The sequence below is a fragment of the Otolemur garnettii genome, unplaced genomic scaffold (genome assembly GCF_000181295.1).
Source record: "Otolemur garnettii isolate 467f Iridium unplaced genomic scaffold, OtoGar3 scaffold00164, whole genome shotgun sequence".
In the NCBI taxonomy this organism is placed as follows: Eukaryota; Metazoa; Chordata; class Mammalia; order Primates; family Galagidae; genus Otolemur; species Otolemur garnettii.
The window spans coordinates 1,772,990-1,786,900 of NW_003852559.1; the positions used below are offsets into that span (position 1 = coordinate 1,772,990).

Below are 13,911 nucleotides of genomic sequence, written 5' to 3' on the forward strand. Positions count from 1 at the left end.
GTTTAGTTGGCCTGGGTTGGGTTCAAACCCGCTAGCCTTGGTGTATGTGGCCGGCACCGTAACCACTGTGCCGTGAACTATATATTAGTTTCATAATAGGGGTATGTACATTGGATACTTTTTCTTCCATTCTTGTAATACTTTGCTAAGAAGAACATTTTCCAGCTCCATCCATGTGAACATGAAGGATGTAAAGTCTCCATCTTTCTTTATGGCTGTATAGTATTCCATGGTGTATATATACCACAGTTTATTGATCCATTTGTGGATAGATGGGCACTTGGGCTTTTTTCATGACCTGGCAATTATGAATTGGGTTGCAATAAACATTCTGATACAAATATTTTTGTTGTAATGTGGTTTTGGTCTTCTGGATATATACCTAATAAAGGAATTGCAGGATCAAATTGCAGGTCTATTTTTAGTTCTCTAAGTGTTCTCCAGACGTCTTTCCAAAAGGAATGTATTAGTTTGCATTCCCACCAGCAGTGTAGAAGTATTCCCTTTTCTCCACGCCAGCATCTCCGGTTTTGTGATTTTGTGCTATGGGCTAATCTTACTGGAGTGAGGTGATATCTCAAAGTAGTTTTGATTTGTATTTCTCTAATGATTAAGGATGGTGAGCACTTTTTCATATATTTGTAAGCCATGCGCCTATCTTCTTTAGAGAAATTTCTCTGTAATTCCCTTGCCCACCCTGAGATGGGATCACTCATTCTCTTCTTGCTGATAAGTTTGAGTTCTCTGTGGATTCTGGTTATTAAACTTTTGTCAGAGACGTAACATGCAAATATCTTCTCCCATTCTGAGAGCTGTCTACTTGCTTTACTTACTGTGTTCTTCGCTGTGCAGAAGCTCTTTAGTTTGATCAGGTCCCAATAGTGTATTTTTGATGTTGCTTCAATTGCCTGGGGAGTCCTCCTCATAAACTTTTCGCTCAGGCCAATTTCTTCAAGTGTTTTCCCTACGTTTTCCTCTAGTATTTTTATGGTTTTGTGTGACATCCTTTTGACACACTATTTAAGAGTGGTTAAAATTCTATGTATTTATGAAATTTCCAGTTTTTCTTCTGTTATTGACCTCTAGCTTCATTTCATTGTGACTGGAGAAGACAATTTTTATGACTTCAGTCTTCTAAAACTTACTTAAACTTGTTTTGTGGCTTAATATGTGTCTTTCATGGAGAATGTCCCACAGACACTTGAGAAGACTATTGCTGTTGGGTAGAGTTCCATATATGTCAGTTAGGTCTAGTTGGTTTATAGTTTTGTATTATTCTTCTGTCTAAATGTTCTATCCATTATTAAAAGTGGGATATTAAAGTTTCCAAAAATTTTTGTAGAATTATTTCTCCCTTCAATTCTATATCTGCTTCATATACTTCAATTCAGAATTTGCTTGGTTTCTGTAAGCTGTAGACGGTTTTTCAACATTCTGACATTTATTTTAGATAGTTTTTCAATGTTTCTGTGGAGGGACTGGAACTTAGGGCAGCTATTTCACAATTTTGAACATGGGTTGCCCTGGTTGACTTTTCTTTTTTGTTAAGACAAGGTTCATTGCAGCCTCAAAATCTTGGGCCAGAGAGATCCTCCTGCTTCATCTTGCCAAGTAACTGGGATTACAGGCACATGTAACCATGCCTGGCTCATTTTTCTTTTGTTTTTAGAGAAAAGATCTTACTATTTTGCCTAAGCTGGTCTCAAACTCCTGGCTTTAAAAGATCCTCTAGCTTCAGCCTTCTGAGAAGCTGGGATCATAGGTATGAGTCACCATTCCTAGCCAAAGTGACTTTTCAACACAGCTCTAACCAGGAGAAAAGAAAAAGTAAATGTTTTCCAATAGGAATACTGATATATAGGGAGAGAAAAGCTGAGTTTCTCCAAAAGAAGCTGGAAGTCATATTCCCTGCATTCCTCGCTTCCATTCCAAGTTGGCACTTGAGTAACCCCTGAGGGGTAATAGCAGACCAGGAAACTTGGTTTGAAAAGCACTGTTATACCATTAAAATCCCTTGATATGTATGTGCCTACTGCTGTGATCTGGTGTCAGAAATAGTGAAATGGTAATTCTGGCCTAGACTTTGTTTGGCTTGTTTTCTATCTTACTTGTTTTCAACAAAATTCCTTTTCAGCTTCTAGATGATGCAACGCATTTTCATTGAGAAAACAGGAAAAAGCACAGAGAATAAAACTATTTGTCATCCCATGGCCCAGAGACAGCTGCTGTTAATATGTTGACATTTCTCATAAAAATAAATCTAATCCTGGTCAACATTTTACATGTAGCAATGATCACCTTGGCATCATTTATTTACATTATCCTGTGGTAAAATTGTTTTGCCTATGCTTGGAAGCCTATTAATATAATCTGATGAGATAAGACATGGCACACAGTGGCTGACCTTTCAATCTCCATCCTCAATGACTGTCCCTCCAACACTCTTCAATAAAACAAATAGTTGATTGTTCAGTTGATTAGCATAATGAGATTTCAAGGTTGTAGGTTTCAACATCTTTGTCATCCGTGCCTATCAGAAAAGCTTTGCCCTATTCAAGTTGTTTTTAAACTTTAAAAAGCATAAGGATGTCTTGTTTCGAAAGAAAAATCTTCTGTGAAACCTTAAATTATAAACAAAGCTGAGTCCTTATTGTTGAAATCTGATTGGACATGTGTAAATAGGTAGGTGAAAGAGGATAGTTTGTTCACAGTCCTTCCTGCTCCTGTTTCCCAAACATAAATCATTATGCTAAACCTCAGGGCCCCATTACAGAGCTTAAAAACTTTGTTTTTCTGGGAGATATCTTCTTTCAGTATTTCTTTTTATGGTGGTTGTTGTTGTTATTGTTTGCTTGCTTTGGAGACAGAGTCTGACTCTGTCACCCTTGGTAGAATGTTGTGGTATCATAGTTCACAGCAAACTCAAAACTCTTGAGTTTAAGCAATCCTCCTGCTTCAGTCTCCTAAGTAGCTGGGACTACAGGTGCCCACCATAATGCCAAGCTAGTTTTTCTATTCTTTTGTAGAGAGGGGGTCTTGCTCTTGCTCATGCTGGTCTCAAACTCCTAAGCTCAAGCACTTCTGCCTCAGCCTCCCAGAGTGTCAGATTCTGGGTGTGAGCCACAGTGCCCGTCCCATCAGTACTCTTAATGAACTGGATGGCTACTGCATATGTGTCTCTTATGGCTCCTTAGACAGTGCTTGATACACAGTAGTGTTAGAGCGGCATTGTGGTGGCTAGACGTAGTTGTCAAAATAATTGAAAAGAGTAAGTAATGTTTTAGCAAGAAAAGGAAGGTTTATTAATTATTAACGGCTTGTATAGCAAGTCAGGCCCTACCTTACTAATGGCAGGCTCTGTGTTTCATGAACCAGCCCAAAAAGTAAATGAATCAGAGTGGGATTGGTGGGAAGTGGTGAAATAAAACACAACAGACAAAGCAAGACACGAGAGACAGAGATGGAATTGAGAGGCAAATATGGGATCAGGAGGGCTGGGATACTTTTCTCTATCACCAGCCCCAAGCACTCAAACAGGTTTATTTTTAAGGAGGCAGTACAAAATTGTTTCTCAAGGAAATAAGACACATTTTCAACTTAATTATGAGAAGAGAAACAGGCACAAATTCCCAGGTAAACATAATCTATTATTACTGTGTGACCTCTAAAATATGTGCAAACTACATATCTACAAGATCAGCTGGAAAACGTTATGTGACTGCTTTGAAGTGCGCTATAAAGTTAAAAGCTAAAGTTTAAGGAAAACATGTTTTTCTTCTGCTGGATTAAAAGTTGAAGCTTAGAGAAAATATGTTGTTATCTCTTGAGGAGGGTCAGTAGAAGAGGGATTGTCACCTGGACGTTCTCCCAAGCCACAGGGGCCCTGCCACCTCACAGCTTGCACTCTATACTGTGGGAAGCACAGTTTTAGGTTTTATATACAAGTTTTGGGGGGGATACCAGCTGCTTCTTGGAAATCTCCCATGGTCTTAATAAACTCTGTTTCCAAAACAACCTATGTCAGCATGACCACATCTGTCTGATCACATTAGAGGATCCCTAGAACATTAGTCAGCCTCTATCTCAAGGGTTCTCAACCTGTGGGTTGCAACCCCTTTAAATATATCCTGCATATCAGATATTTACATTATGATTCATAACAGTAGCAAAATTATAGTTATGAAGTAGCAATGAAAATAATTTTATGGTTGGGGGTCACCACAACATGAGGAACTGTATTAAAGAGTTGTGGCTTTAGGAAGGTTCAGAACCACTGCTCTATCTCAGGCCAACCCACCTACAAGGTATTTACTAGCCCCATTCCCATGATCATTCAGGTCAGCCTGACCCAAAACCAGCCTAAAATGGCCTGATCACATACATCATCACCCTGCTCATGTCTAACTAACTGCCTAACAGTAGGTTTTCAAAATTTATTGACTAAAATTAAAGATGGGAGAGCCACAAAAGGAAAATGGACCAGCAGATTCTACTATTAGTACTTCAAAAAAAAAAAAAAAAACCTCAGAAAGTTATCCCAGAATAGTAGACCAGTAGTATTACCAGTAGACCAGTGGTATCATTACACTATTATGTTCTAAAAGAGACAATTCAACAAATTTGTTTTTTGACTAGTAATGTGTTAATAGTTGTAGAGTATAACAAAACATAGATGAATAACATTAAATTTCACCCACGTTCAAGGCACTGTTTGAAGGGGTGTGGAGATCGCAAAGATGATAAAAATTCAAACCGCCCCCTAAAGTATACTTAATTCTCTTAACAGAGGAGACAATTTAAATAAAATTGCTACAAATCAAGCCCATACATCAGACAATATGTCAAGAAAATTCCAGTGTTTTTTGAGTTGGAGGTAGAGCAATTTTAAAAGATAACCATCTAATAGCCTCAATAAAAGGAGATTGTTATTGAATGTAGAGAGAAATGATAGGTGCTGAAGGAAGGCAAAAAACTTTAGAAATAAACACTTCACTCACTGCCTTAATCTAGAGAAAACAACTCTCTCCCCAAGAAGAACACATGACATATGAAGTACTTGGAGACAAATTAAATGTGAAGTTTTTTGCAATTGGTATGTTAGCAATAATGAAAATGGAGAAATCAATGTTAATTGTAGTGAAGCAAATTTTACAAAGTTGGCCCTTAAGTTGAGCCCCAAAGGATGGGTAGGACTTAGGTGCAGAAGAATTCATTCCAGTTTAACTGGAACAACATGCTTCAAAGCCCAGAGGCCAAGAGGAGAATAGTTCCATGAGGAAGATGGAAGAAAGCACCTGCCTAGGGTAAAGGGCGTGTGTTGGCACCAGGCTGGCTGAGTAGGGTGGAGCCAGATTATTAGTGAGTAAAAAAGATGGGAACTGCCATCTTAGCTATCTAAGATGAAGATACAAGAGAAGCTGCAACTTGTTTATGATGGTAGTGCAACTCTTTTTTTTTTTAATTGTTTTTTTTTTTTTTTTATTGAATGGTAACTATGTACATTAATGCACTTCTGGGGTACATTGTGGGGTTTTCACATGCAATCTCAAATACTTCCATCAAACTGGTCAGCACAGCCTTCATGTCATTTTCTCAGTTATTGTTTTAAAACGTTCACATTCCACTCTTAGAAAGATTCACTTGTACCCCTATAAGATAAACCTCAGAAGTGATCCCTCCAAACCCCCTCCCTCTACTCATTCCCCCCTCCCTTCTCCATCCCTCCTCCCTTCTCCCTCCCCACTCCCCATATTCTTAGGCTATTTGGTTATAGCTTTCATATAAAAGGTATAAATTAGTTTCATAATAGGGGTGTGTACATTGGATACTTTTTCCTCCATTCTTGTGATACTTGGTAGTGCAACTCTTAAATAAACTTTCACAGCTATCCAAAAGCAATATGATGAATAGGAAAAAAATGGATAAAATGACTCAGATGATGGAGAAATAACTTGCTATCCTAATCAACATGGTTATTGTTGGGACAGGTATCCAACTTGAAAAAGAGAAAAACATGAAGTAAATATAAGAAAGAGATGATTTAAGATAAACAATTATGTTTTCTGATGAACATTACAAAAACCCAGCACTCTACCTATATCATTGGAAAGGTTTCTTCCGCTTGGCGCCTGTGGCTCAAGTGGCTAAGATGCCAGCCACATACACCCAAGGTGGCGGGTTTGAATCCAGCCTGGGCTTGCCAAACAACAATGGCGGCTGCAACCAAAAAAATAGCCGGGTGTTGTGGCTGGCACCTGTGGTCCCAGCAACTTGGGAAGCTGAGGCAGGAGACTCACTTGAGCCCAGGAGTTGGAGGTTGCTGTGAGCTGAAATGCCATGGCACTCTACCCAGGGGGATAGCTTGAGGCGCCTGTCTCAAAAAAAAAAAAAGAAAGGTTTCTTCATAAAATTCCTTTAATACCTAGATTGATGAGTAGGATGTTTTGTTAAATGGATATACTAGCTGGACAGCTGCTTCAATAATTCTTTTAGAGTACAATGGCATCATCATTATAGCTCAGAAGTCTAAAACTCCTGGGCCCAAGTGATCCTCCTGCTTCAGGTTCCTGAGTAGCTGAGACTACATATGCACCACCACACCTGGCTAATTTTTCTTTTTTTGAAGAGGTGGTGTCTTGTTCTTGCTCAGGCTGGTCCTGAACTCCTGAGCTCAAGCAAACCGCCCTTCTCGGCCTCCCTAAGTGCTAGGATTACAGTTACCTGTAGCATGAACTACGCCCGGCCTGCCTAAAGAATTCTGTTTTACCACCTTATGTTTGTAAATTCATCATCTCCTTCCTGTGAATGTATTGCACTTGAACTAACTTTTGGGTTAACTAACAACTGGGTGTTTTACCCAGTTGTCCTTGACTGTTAAAGCATTCTCCTACACTATCTTCTCCATTCCAGGCCAATAAGTAATTGTGTCGATATTATGTATGAATGAATGTGCTGGATCATGGTTGTAGTGCAATAACTCAATCTGTAGACCCTAGTGCGTATCTTTCACTTGAATATGTGAGGGAGAAAAGTTCAAGGAAGTTGGGAAAATGCAGAACTCTTGAATGACAATCAGAACTCTTGGTTGGACTTGTCAAGTTTACTCGACTAGATTTCAGTATAGTATTTTCCTTTTTTTTTAGAGACAGAGTCTAACTTCGTCACCTTTGGTAGAGTGCTGTGACATCACAGCTGACAGCAACCTTCAGCTCTTGGGCTGAGGCAATTCTCTTGCCTCAGCCTCCCAAGTAGCTGGGACTACACACGTCTGCCACAATGCCCGCCTATTTTTTGTTGCAGTTTGGCTGGGGCTGGGTTCGAACCCCCTACTCTCAGTAAATGGGGCTGGCGCCCTACTCACTGAGCCACAGGAGCTGCTCAGTAGTTTTTTTTAAGTTAAATTGCTTTGGATTTAGGGACATAGCAAATTCTACAACTCTGTTTCTGTCAGGTGGAGTAATCAAGAATCAATGGAATTTTTGAAGTCAGAGGAGATGATAGGATCTTTCAACTAGATTTAGCTTAAATGATCACTCCCCGTTTACATGAATTACTTCACCAAGTCTGACATGTTCCTAATGCAAGAGATCAAACTATAGATGAGCATGTGACATTGTGACAAAGACACATTTAAAACCATTTCGCAAGATTTTCCTGTTCACATTAGGCTACTTCTATACTAATTTCAATAGTTTATAATCAATTGTGTTTCAGTAACTAGAGGATCTATTATTCCCCTAGTTATTAAGAAGAATGCTTCCATCTTTTGTCCTTCCTAATTTTTATAAGAACTTACATAAATCCAATGTCTTTTCCAATCTCCAACACAAGGATAATCTGGGTTACAGTCTAATCCTCAGGCAACAGCCTTCTCATTCCCAGAATCTACAAAGCAAAAATACTTGATGTTTTTCTTTAAAAGTGGCAGACTATCTTTGTCTCTATAACCCTATAACTGATCTGGTGGCAAACTGAAGCAAAGTTGAAAAGTTGTAAGACAGCAGCATTAAGAATGCTGGATTTTGGGTTAATTTTAGGCTTTATAATTTTTCTTAGTAACCTCAGACAGTTTCCCCCTTTCCTACCTCACTTTCTAATTCTGGAAAATGGAGTAACACCAGCCTCAGAGTTCTATGAGGATTTACTGACAGTTTGTGTAAAAACACACCTACACAATCATATCTCCATTTACCATGCACTAAGAGAACCACTTAAACCACCTGACGCCTGCATTTTCTGAGCAATTCGGCATTTATAATGTGACAGAGAGAATATTGAAACTGAAGTCATCAAGTAAAATCCAGGCAGTATGGGTCAATCATTTTCTTTTTGCAAGTATTCTAATCTTGCTGAGGCACTCCCAAACCTTCAGATTATTCTTGAATTCACTTATTTGAGGTACTCACAAAATTCTAGTGATTTATTTGCTGTCCCTCTTAGAAACTCAACTGTTTTGAACTGCACGCGAACTTTATGGACATACTGTACTTCACTGTTGGGCACTGACAACCAATACTTAATTCTGTGTCCTTTGATTAGCAAAGGGTTGGTAAATGGAGAGGGAGGGTTTGAATCTTGGGCACATGACTGGAAAAACAGGGTATATACGATACCTTTTTAAAAAACTGCCCTTTAAACACAAAAGTCTGCTTAAGTCGGGGGATTCTTACGGGAATTGGTTACAAATTCAGATTTTTATGTTACCCTTATGCCCGATTCCAGATGGGGCTGGACGTTGGCGTTTATGTTAAGAAAATATGGTCAGTGTCTGTGAAGTCACGACACTAAGATTGCTTAGCCTTTCCCCCAGTCATTTAAGAGCGATGTGTTGGTTTGATTTTGTCTAGTGTACGGGTCTGTAATTTCCATAGCAAAACCTGTAATGCTTTTATGAATTAAAGATTATAGTATTTAAAAAAAAAAAACCTCAGGCTCATAATGTCCGTCTGGTTAAGTGCTGTTTCAAAGATGAAGCGTAAAACGCCAGAGACAGTACCCTCATCAGAGCGGGCCTTCCTAATAAGTCGGCATAAGGATCCCAAAGGAATACAGGGATGGGAGAGGCGACCCGAGGGCAGTTCCAAGGTGGAGGCCACGCCCCGGCGGAAACGCGACTTCCAGTCCTGGGAGGGTGTATTCCTCTTTCCAGCCAAACCTGAACGACCAGCTTTCCGCTCCGGCCACCGCAAAGGAGAAGTAGGCGGCCGGCTCGTTTCCTCTGGGCGGAGGGGGCGCCGCCAGCCGGCTGTCACCCAGGGTTCCGGCCGCGGGCCCCGCGCCTGCGCGTTAGGAGGGGCCGGCTCGGTCTCCTTCCGGGGCGGGGCCGCCGCGGCGCGGGGAGAGGCCGGGCCCCGCCCAGTTTTCCGGGCGGCGGAGGCGGAAGAGCAGGAACCAAGTGATTCCCGGGCACTAGACTTGAGGCGCTGCTGCTGGAGCGAGATGGAGCTGGGCGCGGCGGCGGTACCCGGGCGGGATGGTGTCCGCGAGCGGCGAGCCTTGGGCGAGGCTGGGAGGCAGCAACAGAACCACCATGCGCGGCCGCAGTCCGCCTCAAACAATCTTCAGAAACACTCCTACTGGTTGGATCTTTGGCTCTTCATTCTTTTCGACGTGGTGGTGTTTTTATTTGTGTATTTTTGGCCTTGGTGAGTATCCTGAGTTGAGAGACCATGTACCTCATTTCGAGGCGGTGTAAGGGAACTGAATTCCGGAGGGTACTTGTACAGTGTGTCCGAGGTCACAGTGCTGATGAGAGGTGGAGTCGGGTCGTGGGGGAGACGGGGAAGGGTCGAGTGACAGTGCCCTTGTTGGCACCTCAATGGGAGTCTTCAAAGAGGTGCGAAGGAGACTTTGCTTCGTAGTTTCTTATGATTTAGAAGGAAGCCAGTTGCACTGCCGTGAAAAACTATAGACGGTATATAGCCTTTTGGAGCTTTAGTTTTTCGTCGACCATTTAGAACCATGGCACGGAGGATAGTGACGATTGACATAGTAGTGATTTATCTAAAAGCAATTTGCGTGGAGTCTGGCTGTATGTAGTACGTGCTCTAAAGGTGTGGTTACTACACAACCGTTTTACCATGAGTACACCACGCAGACATCTCAAACTTAACCCGTCCCAACTGAACTCTTACTAGCTTTTGACTCAAAGGTACTTACCTTTCAGTGTCCCATTCAGTAAACGTCAATTTTATCCGACCCATTACTCTTCCCAGAAACCTGGGACTCTTTTGACTTTCCCCCGCCCCCCCCTTTTTTACACACACCCACATATCCTAAAACACCAACTGATGATGCCACAAAGTTCTGTGAAGTTCACTTTGCAAAATCCGTGCTCTAATTTTCATCACTCTTCACTCTATAAAGACAATTCTGGCAGGGAGTAAAGGTAGGAACAAAGGGAATGGGGCAGGGAGGAAGCAAAACAAGAAGAGGGACCCAACTGGCCGTAAGGAACAAGTTCTGGGGAAAAGGCAGTGAATGAAGGAGAGCGCCTGTGGAAGGGTGGTGCAGCCAATTTAGACAGCTCTTCTGGACTTGGGAGTTGATTGTTCACACGCTGTAAGTTAACTCCTCCCACTCATCACACTTAGGAAATTTACTTTACGCTTCTTGATAAGCAGTGATTTCCACATTCCTATCCCTAAATTTCCACAAAGATTTTGGTGTTTTCTTAGGTCTTTCTGTCTGATTTCTTGGACAGAAAGGAGATAATTTTAATAAAATTATCTGTTAAGCCATTTATAAAGAGAGATTTTCCACTCTCTACCCCGTTTTCTTAGCTGAGACTGATAACTCAAGTAGAATGGGTTTTTTTGCCTTTTAACCCATGTACCAAAGATGTATCACGTACAGTGATTTTCTAAAAATGACCTGAATTTTCAGCTCTGAGTAGAAAATGGAAGTCTTAATGGAAATAGTCCAGGATTTTTCCTGTTTTTATCAATATGTAAATCATTTAGGATTAGGCAAGTGACTGTCAATCAAGATTTTCAGAAATTGGCATAGTGTTAAAATGGGAACATAAAGGAAATATTGCTGACAAATACTTGTTTTTACAGACTGGTTTGCTGCCCACTGGCTTCTGGAATGAATTCTGAAGTTGACTACAAACTTCTTGAAAAAAGAAGATAGGATTGTACAGCAGAATTTCAGAACTCTATGGGACTTTCATTTTATACTTTTCTTTTGCTTATTTGGAGAACTCTATTAACTGGGTAGGATCTTGCCCATTCATAAATACATTCTTAAAATTAGACCCTTTAGTTCATGTTTCAAAACTTTGAAACATCTGGTGGCTTTACAGGTTTGAATATGAAAATATTTGTATTTAAAGGTTTAGTGTATTCATTAGGAGATATAGTAATGTCTTTAACATTTTAAGGGTTGATCAGGGTTTAATATGCTGAAAATGATAGGGTGAATGATAAGGAGAGGTGTTTATAAATTCAAAAGTAAATTACTCAAAAGTGAAGGAACGATTTTCAGAGGAGGAATGGAGTATTCTTAAGATTGCATAGAGGTGCAACAAAAAAGATACACAGAAAATGTAGGCCCACTGTTTGTTTATTGGCTCTAAGCACCAGTTTAATTTTTGTTAATAGGTTAAGTAAGCATCTTATGAAATGATATGTCATGGGTGACAGGTTGATGTAGTCTTAGAGAAAGTAGATCATATTCAATGTTAGGAAGCTGCCATGAATGTCCTTTTCCCTGGATGTCTTCTTTCTTCCTTTCAAACTCTTGAGCCCCCCTAAAGTGTCTGTAACTTACTTAAATACTGCAGTAACGTCAATGTGATTATTTACTCATTCAACAGATGTTTGAGCTCTCATTGGCCAGCGTTATAAGACACAGTGAACAAAACAGACAAAAATACTTGCCTTCATGAGGTTAGAGGTTAATGTTGTTATTCAGCTTTCATTAGTGTTTGTGTTAATGTGTGGCCCAAGACAATGCCGCTTCTCATGTGCAGCAGAGAAGAAAAAGGGTTGGACACGCCTAAAGGACACAGAACTGGAATTTCACTGAATTTACTAAACAGATTGTATCACTTGTTTTTTCAGTACTTGCTAATAATTTTATCTAATAAATGTTTACTTACATAGTTGGATTTTATTTTAACAAATTACCCGGTGGTTGAGGGGGATTAACAGTTCTCACATAGTTTACTATTAGGTTACATTCTTACAATAATAATTCATACTACCTTTCTGAACCTATTTCCTACTACCACAACTATCAGATATTCTGAAAATTTCTGTTAATACTGAAGATAGATCTTAGTGTGATGGTTAATTTTATGTATCGACTTGACTGGGCTAAGAGATGCCCAGATAGCTGGTAAAAAATTTCTGGATGTTTCTAGAAGACATTAGGATTTGAATCAGTAGACTGGGTAAAAGAAGAGCCACCATCTCCAGGATGGTCATCATTTAATCCCTTGAGGGTCTGGATAGAATAAAAAGGCAGAGAAACACCAAATTGTCTCTTTGCTTGAACTGGAACATCTCTCTCTATGTGCTTCGATATTGGCAATCCTGGTTCTCAAGCCTTTGGATTTTGGACTGGAACTACACCACTTGCTTTGGAGAGCCTACTTTTTACAAAAATTGTGGGACTTTTCAGTATCCATAGTTATGTGAGTTAATTATTTATAATAATTTTTTTTTTTTTAAGATACAGAGTTTCACTTTGTCACCTTCGGTAGAGTGCTGTGCCAGTTATTTCAGCCTCCCCAAGTAGCTGGGACTACAGGCACCGGCCACAACGCCTGGCTATTTTTTTGTTGCAGTTTGGCCAGGGCTGGGTTCAAACCAGCCACCCTTAGTATATGGGGCTGGTGCCTTACTGAGCCACAGGTGCCGCCCTATAATAAATTTTTATATGTTTATATGCTGTTGATTCTGGAGACTAACACTTATTAATTGGCATACAAAAAATAGTGGTAGCTGGGTGTTGTGGCACATGCCTGTAGTCCCAGCTACTTGGGAGACTGAAACAGAAAGATTGCTTGAAGCCAGGAGTTTGAGACTGTATTGTGCTATAATTAAGCCTATGGATAGCCACTGTGCCCCAGCATAGGTAACATGGGAGACCCCATCTCCCCAAAATAAATCTCTTTAAAAAAATATTGGCAGTATGAAGGTTATGCAGATAGTAAGAAATCAGAGCTACCATTGAACTGTTTCATTACAAGTACAGTATGTGTTTACATTGCCCATACTTTGAAGGCTTTCAAGTGGATAAATGGGACACCAATAACAGTTGCAAACTGACAAAAACAAAGACATTAAAAGAACATATCAGTGTGATTTTAATCTGATAAATTCCTTCACAAATGTCACAATTTCATGTGAATGAAGTTATTTAATTGTTCCATTTGAAATGAATTGGCTTATTAGCAGTTACAAGGAACAGATTTTAGGGCCTGTTATCCTTAAATTTTTAATTTGTAGAGCACTCCAAATATCTAGTCACTGTGTGGGATGGGAGTACATTTGGAGACCTCAGGATATTTAGGGTCAGTGAAGGTATTTTAGATTATGCTCTAGGTCATCAAATAAGGGCCAAATCTGACTGGCTACCTGTTTATATAAACAAGTCCTGTGTGCTAAGAATAGCTTTTATGTTTTCAAACAACTGAAAAGACTTTGATGACACATGAAAATCAAATGCAGTCTGGATTTCAATCTATGCCCATTTGTCTACATATTGTTAATGGCTGCTTCTCACATTAGAAATGCAGACTTGAGTATTAGAGATTTTATGATCCACAAAGCCTAAATTAGGTAGTATTTGGCTTTTTTTCCTTTTTGGCTTATACACAACAGGCATTTACTGCTCATAGTTCTAGAGAGGGTAGAAGCCTGAGGCTGGGTGCCAGCGTGGTCAGGTTCTTGGTGAAACTCT

General features: G+C 40.0%; 1 protein-coding gene across 1 annotated transcript; it reads left to right on the top strand.

Moving 5' to 3' along the window:
* Positions 1-9,370: 9,370 nt before the first annotated feature.
* Positions 9,371-12,104, top strand: CUNH4orf3 (chromosome unknown C4orf3 homolog). Its single transcript, XM_023519241.1, has 2 exons — positions 9,371-9,644; positions 11,061-12,104. Coding segments are annotated over exons 1-2 (207 nt in total). The 5' UTR covers positions 9,371-9,438; the 3' UTR covers positions 11,062-12,104.
* The last annotated feature ends 1,807 nt before the right edge of the window (positions 12,105-13,911 follow it).

What these genes read in the sequence shown, in the direction of transcription:
- CUNH4orf3 (XM_023519241.1), top strand. Translation starts at nt 9,439, where the DNA reads ATGGAGCTGGGCGCGGCGGCGGTACCCGGGCGGGATGGTGTCCGCGAG.